The sequence below is a fragment of the Brienomyrus brachyistius genome, chromosome 16, assembly GCF_023856365.1.
Source record: "Brienomyrus brachyistius isolate T26 chromosome 16, BBRACH_0.4, whole genome shotgun sequence".
Lineage (NCBI taxonomy): Eukaryota > Metazoa > Chordata > Actinopteri > Osteoglossiformes > Mormyridae > Brienomyrus > Brienomyrus brachyistius.
The window spans coordinates 3,835,320-3,848,137 of record NC_064548.1 but is presented as its reverse complement, the minus strand read 5'-3'; the positions used below and the strand labels follow the sequence as shown (position 1 = coordinate 3,848,137).

The 12,818-nt window shown below is 41.3% G+C and overlaps 1 protein-coding gene across 6 annotated transcripts; it reads left to right on the top strand.

Annotated features, from left to right (window-relative positions):
- The first annotated feature begins 1,375 nt into the window (after window positions 1–1,375).
- Window positions 1,376–12,808, top strand: dhrs12 (dehydrogenase/reductase (SDR family) member 12). Of its 6 annotated transcripts, none has more exons than XM_048978012.1 (10): window positions 1,378–1,697; window positions 6,134–6,267; window positions 7,044–7,126; window positions 7,767–7,859; window positions 9,041–9,122; window positions 9,364–9,425; window positions 10,882–10,986; window positions 11,754–11,844; window positions 11,965–12,102; window positions 12,411–12,808. In XM_048978012.1, the coding sequence occupies exons 1-10, from the start codon at window positions 1,642–1,644 to the stop codon at window positions 12,596–12,598; spliced, it is 1,032 nt and encodes a 343-aa protein (XP_048833969.1). In that variant the 5' UTR covers window positions 1,378–1,641; the 3' UTR covers window positions 12,599–12,808. The 6 variants fall into 6 exon arrangements, with proteins under 6 accessions (XP_048833972.1, XP_048833969.1, XP_048833971.1 ...); XM_048978013.1 differs by having other exon boundaries at window positions 1,381–4,319; window positions 4,466–6,267; XM_048978015.1 differs by lacking the exons at window positions 11,754–11,844; window positions 11,965–12,102; window positions 12,411–12,808 and adding an exon at window positions 11,547–11,733 and having other exon boundaries at window positions 1,376–1,697.
- Window positions 12,809–12,818: the final 10 nt, after the last annotated feature.

The following is a 12,818-nucleotide window of genomic DNA, read 5'->3' as shown; positions in this document are numbered from 1 at the left end:
ACTAATGTTCATAGAAATGCCTGGAGCAGAAGCCGCTGAGGATGAGCCCCTGCCTACAGACATCACTGACTGCATTCGAATACAGCTGGTTTGCAAAGGACAAAGTAAGCACCTGACTTTGTTTTTCCTAGAAATGAGGGTGATGGAAGAAGTGGCCACCACCAGTATTTTAAGAAAACACTAGTTAGCGGTGAAAAGATGCCTAGAAGCTGGTTGGTATATTCTGAGAAAAACAACAGCCTTTTTTGGCTTCTGTTTTCTAAAAGATGCATCAATTTAACAAGTTCTGGACTGACAGATTGGAAGCATGCCAGTTCTCTTCTCACCTCACGTGACAATAGTCCTGAACACCATAACTCCATGAAAGCATGGACAGAGCTGGTAGTGAGGATTAAAAATAGTGAAACAATTAACAAACAAGAGATGGCACTTCTGTAGGCTGAGAAAATAAGATGGAGAGCGGCGCTGACTTGTCTCACTGCTATCATTCAGTCTCTCGCAATCAGAAATTAAGCACTAAGGGGACACACAGAAACATTGTTTTCTCCATCAAATGGCAATGTTCTAAAAGAAGCTGAACTCGTGGCAAGGTTTGATCCCATAATGCAAGAGCATATTAACCGTGTCCAGAAAGGCACTTGCAGTCAGTCTTTGAGGAGGAGGTGGGATCAGACAGATTCAGCATTTGTACAGTGGTATGATATGATATCCTGAACCAAACCCACCATGTGAGCAAGCTCATGCAGTCTCCCAACATGCATGTGGATGTAGCGGGCAATCTCCTCAAAAAGACAGAGAGAGGTCTCCGCAACTACAGGGCAACAGGCTTCGCATCTGCACAAATGTCAGCCAAGGATATGTGTGAGGACATGAACGTAGAGGCTGTTCTACAGCAGAAAAGACAGAGATCTACAAAGCGGCACTTCTCTCACAAATCATTTGATGAGCCATTGAGTGATGACTTAAAGTAGCCGGAGGTGACCTTTTTTAATGTTGTTGTTGATGCTGCAGTGTCTTCCATCCAAGAGAGATTCACCACATTGGAAAATGTGGGAGAGAAATTTGGAGAACTGACAGACACATTTTCCAAATCTCTCAAATGATGACCTCACTGAACAGTGTAAGGCCCTCAGAGTGGGTGTTCGCCCAGGGCACCAAACAGGCTAGGACCGACCTTAGTTGGCGCCCCATTCTGGGAAATTCCCCAATAGCTTCCCGGATAGCCCTGCAGCCCCTCATAGGACAATGGATGGATGGGTGGATGGATTTTATTTCATCTTACGAAAACGTGTTCTTGCAGTTTTATTTTTCATTTTTGTAAATGACACTTGACAACCCTGGTAAACTGTCCTACACAGAATGTAGCACTTAAACTTTGCGCGACCAGTGGAATAGGTAGACTCGCCAGAGAGTACGTTGTCTTAATTTACGCCTAGTTGTATACTTTGCTAAATCGTCTGACAGCCATCGAACAAAACCGACAGCCTGTCACGATCGTCCCGCCCACGTGACACGTGCATCACTGTATCCAACCGGTTCAGGCCGGGAAACGCGGAAAAGGAGAGACTCATTTTCAGCGGAGACTTTTCAGATCCAAGAGACCCTTCTGGTTTGTTCTGTTGAACCAAGTAGCTGTAAAATATGTCATTCTACAGGAACACAGTGTGGTTCATAAAGGGACTACAAGAATACACAAAGTAAGAGTTGTTAAAAACTAACCTAGCTCTGATTTAAAGGAACTTAATGAACGTTTGGTTTTTGCGGGATCGTTCAGTATGTGGGTTGCAATATAAGTTACTCATGCTGTATTTAGAAAAATACCAATCAACAATTTCCATATCATTAATTTGATTAATACACTTTATAATTGATTTCATTGGACAAAGCAGCGATAAAATAACACACAGCGTGTGTACCGTTTTATTTGTCTCTGAATACGTTTTTCTGAACGATTTTTGACAGCATAAGTAGGGACGTGGTATGATAACTCAAAACTAAATGGCTTTGTGCTGTGCTTCAGTAAAACCACTTAACATTACTGTACAATGTTAGAAATGTTCAGTAGAATCATGTATAGGAGGTGACGGGTGAGTTGATTGCGCAGATGTCAGTAGGTGAGTGCAGACCAGATTTTGGGTCTAGCAAGCTTTGTGCTAATTTTTGAAGGAGCACAAATATGTATTTCGGTGTAAGCATTCGTAGAAAGTATATTGGTGTACAAACGAAGCTTTCTAAAGCAACAAAGCTTCCTTTCCAAACGTATCGGAAAACGGTATGTAACTACAAGCTTCACAACAGGGTGCACAGTAGCGGCACCTGGTGGTGAAATAGAAGCAGACATTAATTTGGCAGGCGCTGGATTTGTATTGAATCTGTCGGTTTATGTCTTTTCTGTGAAAATGTTTTTTGAGTAAAGTCCACTAGAAACACTAAAAATGTTGCTTAAATTTATAATTATATTAAATAGTAATAATTACACTTTTGACCCCCGGAAATTCTCTTTTGCCCACCTCATCTTGCTGTCCATGATATACAGACACATACATAGCTGAGAGCAAGCTTGGCAGCAAAGGGCAGTGACCCACAGCAACGCCCATGGAGCTAGGGCTTAAGGGCCTTGCTCAAGGAGCCACAGACATATAACTATTCTGCCAAAGTCGGGACTCAAACCAGCAACCTTCCGATCACAGGCACAGAGGCTGAGCCACACACTATAATAAATATAAAATAATACACCCAATGAGGCTATTATAATAAATTATGCATATTTTGCTATAAAATTTTCACACACACACACACAAACATATATATATTTAGTATGTATTATTGTTCCACTGTTTAAGTAATCATTGAAACGAAAAAGAGAAGTGAAAGTGGTTGTGAACAGGGACAGTGAAGGTGTGCAAAGTAACCAGGTTCACCACTCAAACCTTTTTGTTAACAATATTAGTTCCACAGTGTTGGGACTAAGTTGATTCCTCTTTTTATTTATAGCTTTGTTGTGTTCTGTAGAGCAAATATATTTGTTATGTGTAGAGTAAAGGTTGACAAAATGACTATTTTTTTGAGATCCACTTCGTTTGACTCATTCAAATGATTCTTTCTCAGTCATTCACCAACTCCTTTAGCGGCATCACTTGAAACACTTGAAATAGCCTATTATTTAGAGTAAATGGTGCTAAGTTAATAGCTAAATAGTGCTACATTAATGCTACTTAGTTAATAGCTAAATAGTGCTACATTAATAGTACTGAGTTAATAGCTAAGTTAATAGCTAAATAGTGCTATTAACTTAACTAAATAGTCTCTTAAAAATGCAAACGTAACGGCTTATCACATAGTCGGCTAACATTAAGTCTAAGTCTAACGCTAAGAATCCTTGGTTAAAATCATTTAAAATTGTGACCATGTAAAATTCAACAGCAGCATTCAATAGCAGTCACTGCATAGATAAGCTATATAGTACATCAGTAGATTTAAAGCTCTCTCATTCAGTCATGACCTAGAATTAACCTATCAGAGTGTCATTCACACACTCACTCACCAACTCATTTACTCTTTCAAGATCTCTCATTCAGGACAAGAAGTATGAACTAGGCTTTAAGACTCATTTTCGTCATGCAGTAGTTAGCATGTATGGTATGATGGTTGGATGTGTGTGAAGTTTGTGTGTGTATGTGCCCTGCAGTGGAGTGGCTTCCTGTCTACAGTTTAGCTTGTGCCTCTTGCTTTCAGGAAAAAGATGGTTAGGGCTGGGTTGCAGTTGTGATTAGAGTTTTCCCCATAGAAATGAATGGAGAGTCACAAAGATATAGTTACAATCCTGTGTGTGTGTGTGTGTGTGTGTGTGTGTGTGTGTGTGTATATATTAGGGCAGTCCTTAAAAATGAAAATTTGAAAATGCTACTTCTCACCCATAATTTTTTTTTGTATATAAGAAAACATTTAATGAATTTTTGATGACTTTTCAAAGATGATTAGAGGTTGCTCAATCAACTTGAATGGCGAAAGCCTCATTTAGTCATCCACCATCAGTAATACTCGTTAATGTCTTGGGTCATGTTGTGGTTAATCTTTCTGAGCCAAATCAGGAGTCAGAAGTCACTTGTGTAGAATTTAAACGTCAGTATCCACAAATGGTCCATCAAAGGCTGGACACCCTGCAGGAGTGTGTCCCTTACTGGATCACATTGATATCTATGCACTGTTCGTATCTCTTATCAGGATATTCATCACAGGGGACGTCCCAAGCATCATCTTTCTGGAGCAGCTGCTATCATTGTGCCTCCCCTTCCGGGGCTGAGACTCCTCACCCCTAGGTGCCTATACCATTATTCCCTGTCTTTTTGGGGTCCAATTACTTTCCCGCCTCTATTAGTTTTGGGCTGGCAATCATTTCTTTGGACGAACCTTCTAGAACACATGATCATAGCAAAATGGCCTCCACAATGTTTTATATACTCAGGGCAGAGACCCCAAAAACCAGCCAAGGACATTGCGATGGAGACCCAGGCAAGACTCCCAGAACTACCGTGAGAATCCAGGTGTTTCTTCAATAATGAGCAGTAGCAGTCATTGGAAGTTTTAGGTGGTCACATGTTGCTTAGCTACAAAGTCAGATATTAAGAAATATGGTCGAAATCACCCTTGATGCTAATCTGCAAAAAAATTATGTTCAGCACATTTTTGCTAACAACCGAACGAAGGACCCGAGAGATTAACAAGTATTACAGATGGTGGATGACTAAACTAAGCTTTAGCCAGCTTGAATATTCGACCTTAGTGTTAGTTTATTGATCTTTGATTACAAACTCCACTTTGTTTTGTTTTGACTTATTTGTGAAAAATGTTTTTTGGCAGCGATGCAGTTAGGCCTAAATATTCTTTGTTGCTGTTTTTGACAAAGATTGGCTGAAATTTAATATATTTTGATAATTTTCAATTGCAGACTTTAATCTTGTTGAGTAACCTCTAAACATCGTAAAACTGTTTTGCCAGGAGTACTTTTTAAAATAAACATAAAAGACATTTTAAAATTTGACTCATAGCCAAGGAACACCCTAAATCATATTAACTGTATTATAAATAATATAATGAAAATTGCGAAACATACCTGAGGCTTCTGCAGTTACCACTGCGATTCCTGCCACTGGCCTCTTTTCCATTATCACCATGGATCAGCAGTTTGCAAATTGCTACCACAGCAGTGATGTACGTCACACAGCGAGACACCCCTGTAGAGCCACCATGCGTGAGACTCTTTTCTCACACCAGAACCCTTCTTGAACCAACTGCACCTTTCTTGTCCCCCCACCCTTTCTGATTTATGGGGGGCCGTAGATTTTAATCTGGAGCAAACATGCAGGTGGAAGGAGAAGTAGTTTCTATTCTAACATTGACATTTAGGTTCAGGTAGTAGTTAATCCGGGGCGGCATGGTGGTGCAGTGGTTAGCACTGTTGCCTCACACCTCTTGGACCTGGGTTCGAGTCTCCGCCTGGGTCACATGTGTGTGGAGTTTGCACGTTCTCCCCATGTTGTCATGGGGTTTCCTCCGGGTACTCTGGTTTCCCCCCACAGTCCAAAAACATGCTGAGGCTAATTGGAGTTACTAAATTGCCCATAGGTGTGCATGTGTCATTGAATGGTGTGTGAGTGTACCCTGCGATGGGCTGCCCCCCCATCCTAGGTTGTTCCCATGCCCATTGCTTCTGGGATAGGCTCCGGGTGACCCGGTAGGATAAGCGGTTTGGAAAATGGATGGATGGATAGTAGTTAATCCCCAAGGGGAAATTCTTGTGTTACAGTAACCATGGTAGGAATCAGTTTGTATAATACTATGTATTATTTTATAATAATATAATGTTACTGTTATGGAACACACAAGCATACGAAATAACAACTTTCAATCATGATTTACTAACGCTGCTCCCATGCCAGAGGAAAACATCCAAATGATTATCATACATTTGCACAGAAGCGACCATGTTTTAATTTTAACTCACACACTCAATAAATGGTCGCAGTCTGGAACTCTGGGGAGGTCATTGTGTCCTCTCTAACATTAGTTGCGAGTGGAACTAGTCAATCGTTTGCTCCATCATGGTATCAGCAGCATGTGAGTGTTTCTGCAGGGCGGGCTATGAGGCTGCCGCCAAGCATTTCGTTGCTGGGGATCTGGACGTGAACATGAGCGGTAGATCCTTCATGATCACGGGTGGCAACAGCGGCATTGGCAAAGCCACAGCCTGTGAGGTGGCCAGAAGAGGTAATGGCAACCGGCCAGATATGCTTATTTAACAACTTAACTGCCCTTAATTGACCTTAATTGACCCAGTTAATCTTAAATAATAGCTGGGTCATTCCATTTTACTTCAGCGAATTTCTAAGAAAGTTTTTGCGTCACCATTTTTGATTTTGAGGCAATAATTCCAAAATACAACATTGGAAATCTGAAAAAAAAGAGTACTTTTTCATGGTATGGTCAAATTTAACTTCTAACTTTGCCAAAATGTCAAAATTCTTGGACCTTGAAAAAAGAAATTTTAATTTATATAGAGGTTAAATTTGAGTTCCCTGCTTTGAGCACCCCAATGCGCAATAGCTGAGTTGGGTCACTGTAACAATTATAGCTCATGAAATATATATTTTTTTGCTACCTGGGGCGTAGAAATGGCGCTATATTTCAGGGGATTTTTTTTAATAAATAAAAAACATTTTTGAGCTCTGGAAAAAGTCAGTCACATGCCAGATTTCATCAAAATGAAAAATGGTGATGCGAAGGCCATTGTTTGAAATGGAGTGACCTAACTGCATTGCTTCAGGAACTTTCTGACATTGCTCGCCCGGTGGTTATTTTTGACAGTTGCATGACAACTTAGTCTTGAGTAGATTTTAGAAACCTGTAGCATTAAATGATTAGCAGTGAATTTAAAGGTGTTGAATGTCTGTGTGGGTCTGGGCCATGATGATAATGCACAGCCTGTATTCATAGTTCAAACAGACTCTGCCTTCCCATGGCTATATGTTTTGCGTTATGAGTAGGGGGGACTGTACACCTGGTTTGCAGAAACAGGGAGAGAGCGGAGGAAGCAAAGCAGGACATTATCCAGCAGTCTGGAAATGAGGTAAAGAAAAAGGGAAAATAGCGAGGACCTCAAGATGTCATTCATATATTGTTCTTTTTCTTAATTTTAAAGGCTTTGTAGTATTCCTCTTGGATTATTTTTTAGCCCATTTATTAATATTTTTTTTTTTCTTCATTTATAGACCTGGTTACAATTAATATTCAATATTAATCCGGCTAAAAATAGACAGTCTTTGTTTTCTCTTTTCCTGCAGTTAATTAACTGATAAATGTTTTCAAAATTGGGTTAACTTATCCTGAAGTGCCATCTTTAGAGGATCTCATTTACTGTGGATTGTACTCTGCTAGACTGTAGCCGGGTGACGTGTGACTCTCGATTAGGTCACCAGAAGGTCAGCGGTTTGAATCCTGTAGCTGTAAGACTGAAAATATTACTGTCGGGTCATTGAGAAAGGGCCGTAACCCTGAAAACCACTCCACAGTTTCTGGCTGAATGCCGGACATTGTGCTTTCCCCCCAAGCTTAACGCTTACCTGTGTGGCCTCATAGGAGAATAAGATGAGAAATGTGAAAGCTATAGTATTCCTATGTACTGCTACAAATGGAAAAATGAAGTATTAATAGATCCTTTATTTATCAGATATATACAGTCATTCTCCTCCCCTCCTCTGTATATCCAGAATGTCCATGTTCACCTGGTGGACATCTCCAGCCCCAGGCAGGTGTGGCAGTTTGCGGAGAGCTTCATGCAGAAGAACGTCTTACATGTGCTGGTGGGTCTTTGCCTCTGCTCCATAATGTCACACTGAACCAAATGTAATGGTTACTTAAAGTATGAATGACATCACATCGAACCAAATGTAATGGTTACTTAAAGTATGAATGACATCACACGGAACTAAATGTAATGGTTACTTAAAGCATGAATGACATCACACCGAACCAAATGTAATGGTTACTTAAAGCATGAATGACATCACATCGAACCAAATGTAATGGTTACTTAAAGTATGAATGACATCACACCGAACCAAATGTAATGGTTACGTAAAGTATGAATGACATCACATCGAACCAAATGTAATGGTTACTTAAAGTATGAATGACATCACATCGAACCAAATGTAATGGTTACTTAAAGTATGAATGACATCACATTGAACCAAATGTAATGGTTACTTAAAGTATGAATGACATCACATCGAACCAAATGTAATGGTTGTAAACTCAGAATAGTCAGTGATGTCATATAATAGTAACAGTGTAAAGTAATAAATCAAAATCTTTGGTTGTGTCCCTTTAAATAGTATAGACTCAGTTATTCAGTTGTCATTGGCTACTGTTTTGTGGTATGCGTCTCAATCAAGGATATATTTATATGACTCAGTGTCATGGATATTACAGAGTTTGTTTGCCACATCAGAAATTCTCAGCATGGCTGGGCATGGCTAACTAGCCCATTATACGTTATTCAGAATGATACCAGTGTCACAATTTGATGCATCACGGCCACCATTGTATCCTGATGGAACTACAAAAATTTGACGCCATTTAACTACAGTACCAAGGATGAGTCAGTATCTTCAATAAAATTGTTGCATACTTCCCTAACCCTAACTCCAAGGTGCATGAATTATGCATTTCTTTGTGCAAACAAAGTGTGTTTCTATCTAAAAAAGACATTTGGTTAGTGCTTTAATTTTCAACAGTTGACACGACTGTATTTTTGTATTGCACAAATCTTCACAAAAGTTCAAAATATCAATATTGTGACAAAATTTGAGGCCGAGTTCTTTTTTTTTTTGGTTAACATTTAAATGCTGAACGGAATCTTCTGTCCAAGACGGCTGAATAATTTTGATGAAAATCTTTGCGTAAGATCCTCAGCAGTAGTGATTGGGTGTATTTTGTTTACTGCTTCCATTAGTTGTTATTAATCTGATGTGGCTCCCAGATCAACAATGCTGGCTGCATGGTGAACCAGAGGGAGCTTCAGGAGGACGGGCTGGAGAAGAACTTTGCCACAAACACACTGGGTGAGAAGGGAAAACTTCCCCCTTTCTGTTACTCCTACTCAGGTCCCAGGAGAAGACAAAGTGTTGAACTGCTGGTCTAGAAACATGACTTTTTCTGTATTTGTATACTTTGTCCCTGTTTGTACATCTGGATATTTTACTGTGAAATCTATGATTAGGATGTTAATTCAGCTGTTTGCTGAGTGATGCTGACATCCAAGTTGACCCAGTGCCCTTACTACCTGCCCCTTGCTGTTTTCAGGCACCTACATCCTGACCACAGCACTTATCCCAGCATTGACAAAATCACATGACCCACGGGTGGTGAGTGAGGCCTGGCCTTGTAAGATTATTAGTACTGTTCACTGTAATGATTTCACATTGGGAGAAGCACCATTACACACTATTTAGTGGTAGCTTGTGAAAGGAACAGTGAAACTCTCTTTCTTGTGCGTAACAATCCTGTAAGGATTCCTGTGGGAACCCAGGTTAGAATAGGTTCCTAGCACCTCCTTGCTGATCATTAGAGGTAATGAATGGAGTGTTTGTCTGAGATGTGACCCGTGTCAATGGAAGAAGAGATCATGGTCCTTGAGAAATGTCAGCATGCAGTGTCAGCATAGGTCTCTGGCTCCTGCTTCAATTGGGGGGGTGAGGAGGGGCTGGAAGGGCCCAATCTTGTCAACTGGCTGGTTAAAACATGCCTTGGGATAACTTTGTGCGTATGGACACCCATCGCTCAATTGATCAAAGGACAATTCAGTTAAAGAACATGGAATATATCATGCGTCCTCTACAGGAAGCCTGTGGTGCTGTGCACTGGGCTCCCTGGTGGCTGAGGAGCAGGGCTGATGCACTTTTAAAGTTTTAAACATGAAAGCCCCAAATGATGTTTTTGAATTTGAAAAAAAAATAGAAGTATTTCTCACCAAATACTGATGACTGGCCCAATATTATTCAGTAATGCTTTCCATTAACTGCACCTTCATATTACATTCATTATACATTCATACAACATTCATATGCAGCGCGTAAACATCCTAACATCCTAACATACCATAACAGCTTTAATATGCACTAATGACAAACACTGTATGTGTCAGGGTCGCCGGTTAAAGCGGGTGAGCGCACGGGCAGGCAGGCAGGAAAGGATGAAGCAGGTAGCTGAAAGTCGGGGTAAACTGGGGATTTATTATGGGGACGATGGCTACGAGCAGGACAGATGCACGATACATACATCTAACATCAATGACGGACAAGAAACCAGGGCAAGACACGGACTGAAATAGACAAGCCTGGGCGAAAATAATCGGACACAGCTGGGCAAGATCAGGGAAGCACACGTGGATAATCAGGGGGCGTGGCACACACGAGGATCGGACGAGCCGGGCGTGACAGGATGGTTATACAATTATAATATTTGTCACTATCATATAATGTTTGTTATTAATTTGTTTTCCTTGCTGTACTGAAATTGCACTGAACCATGAACCCAAAACCGAAGTTTGTACCGAACCATATATTTATTTTTTCTGTTACACCCCCCTTGGATAAGAGTATTTTTATGTGATGGTATCTCTTAAGTGCCTGGACAGCAGCCACATTTATCACCATTCATTGATATGTGCTGAATGCAGTGCTTTGTTTCCACTGACCTGCTGGAGGCTTTCAATAAAAGTGCGGACTAAAAATAACACTCACAGGTCTGTAGTGCATGAGCAGCTGGAGGCTCCCAGTTGGCATTTTCTAATTGTGCTGCCCCCCCCCCCCCCCCCACCAGATCATAGTGTCATCTGGGGGCATGCTTGTCCAGAAGCTGAACATGAGCGACCTGCAGTTCGAGAATGGTACCTTCGATGGCACCATGGCTTACGCCCAGAACAAAGTAAGGGTACGCCGTTGGAGTGGCATTTCACATACATTCAACACTAAACATGGTTTCATCAGCATGTATGTTGCAGATTTTCATGGATTTGCCCTTTAAGAAAGACAGTGACATCACAATAAAAGTTCTTGCTCATCCAGCAACATCTTGAAAAACACTGAACTGTAACATATTTCTTACACTTACCTTAATAATTTGAAACACACAAAACATTGTTGGGTGACACTTTCTATGAAACTGCCATCTATAATGCAAAAGTGTCCTTACTGCTGTAATGTCACTACTGATAAACAATGCTGGAACAAGCAGAGAGACTATAAAAGAATGCTGCTTCGTAGGCATGCAAAGGAACTAGATCATGCAATACTTTGTCCTTCATATATATCGTGACATTGCAGTGGGCACACACACAAATGGTCATATCGTGATAGGATACAATGTAACATTTAAAACAAGATTAACACTGTTTAGAGTAGTTACACTACTAAACATAGCTAAAAAAATAACTGATCCATATGATAAAATGATTTTGTTTGATTTGGGACTACACTCTTTCTTAGGTATATGTTTTCTCGTCACGCTGTGCATGCTCAGTGAATTGGCTTCAGCAACACATAGATTCATAAGGAAAGATAAGGAATGTGCTCCTATTTATTTATTTTTTTTTTGGGGGGGGGGTGTGCCCCGATTTCCAACACCCGTCAGTGACCTTGTGTATATAGGAGTGTAGGTGTGCAGGTTTCATATCTACAGTTTTCTGTTTCCAGAGACAGCAGGTGATCCTCTCGGAGCAGTGGGCCTTTAAGCACAAGGAGATCCACTTCTCCTGCATGCACCCAGGCTGGGCTGATACTCCAGGTGGATCCTTCATCTGTCCCATGTTTTAACTCATTGCAGAGACTGTACAGTATATGACTGTGCAGCACAGTTGTATATGTACGTTTGCTGATTCTGATTGTGCGTGCGTCTGCTCTTCAGCGGTGCGATCCTCCATGCCTGATTTCTATGAGAAGATGAAGGGCAGGCTGCGGACAGAGGCTCAGGGGGCAGATACTGTGGTGTGGCTGGCTGTGTCAAAGGAGGCCATCCATCATGCCAGCGGCTGCTTCTTCCAAGGTGAGCGGGGCCTCTGTCCTTCTGCACAGAGATGGTGATCCGCTTCTAGCTCAGAAAACACGATGCCTTAAACCACAGCTGTGCTGCTTACCCTGTGATATTAACCCGTGGGAGAAGATGCTCGTCATGTATACATACATGTAGATGTGTTAAAGGGTATATGTGTACAGTATTGCTTAGCAAATAGCGGTGTGTTCAGCTGAGTATGTATGTATCACCAAAAGTCAACAGCAAGATTAAAGCCGTAGTCATGGGCCCTTTACTGCGGCAGCATAGGCTGACCTTCCTCCTCTCCCACCCTGACACAGACCGGAAGCCGGTGTCCACGCACCTGCCCCTGGCCTCCACCAGGGCCTCCAAAGAGGAGGAGCAGCAGCTGCTGATGGCCCTGGAGGAGCTGTCTCGCAAGTTCCAGCCAAGACCACAGCCAGCCCAGAGTGCAAGAGATGCTGAAAACGCCAGTCGGGTTGCTTGCAGCAGTCAGCACAACGTGTAGCCTCTCAAAAAACTGGAAAGACGACCTCACCAGGATCAATGGATGCCGACAGAAAGATCCCACTTATATCGTTTGTAAACTGTATATATCTAATTTTGCTTTTCCTGCCCTCCTCTAGTACCTTTGGTGTTTAAGACCTTGACTGCACTGGATGTGTGATCTGATCACTTTATATTATACTGTTCCAACAAAATACATTTTATATTTAGAGCATATGTGT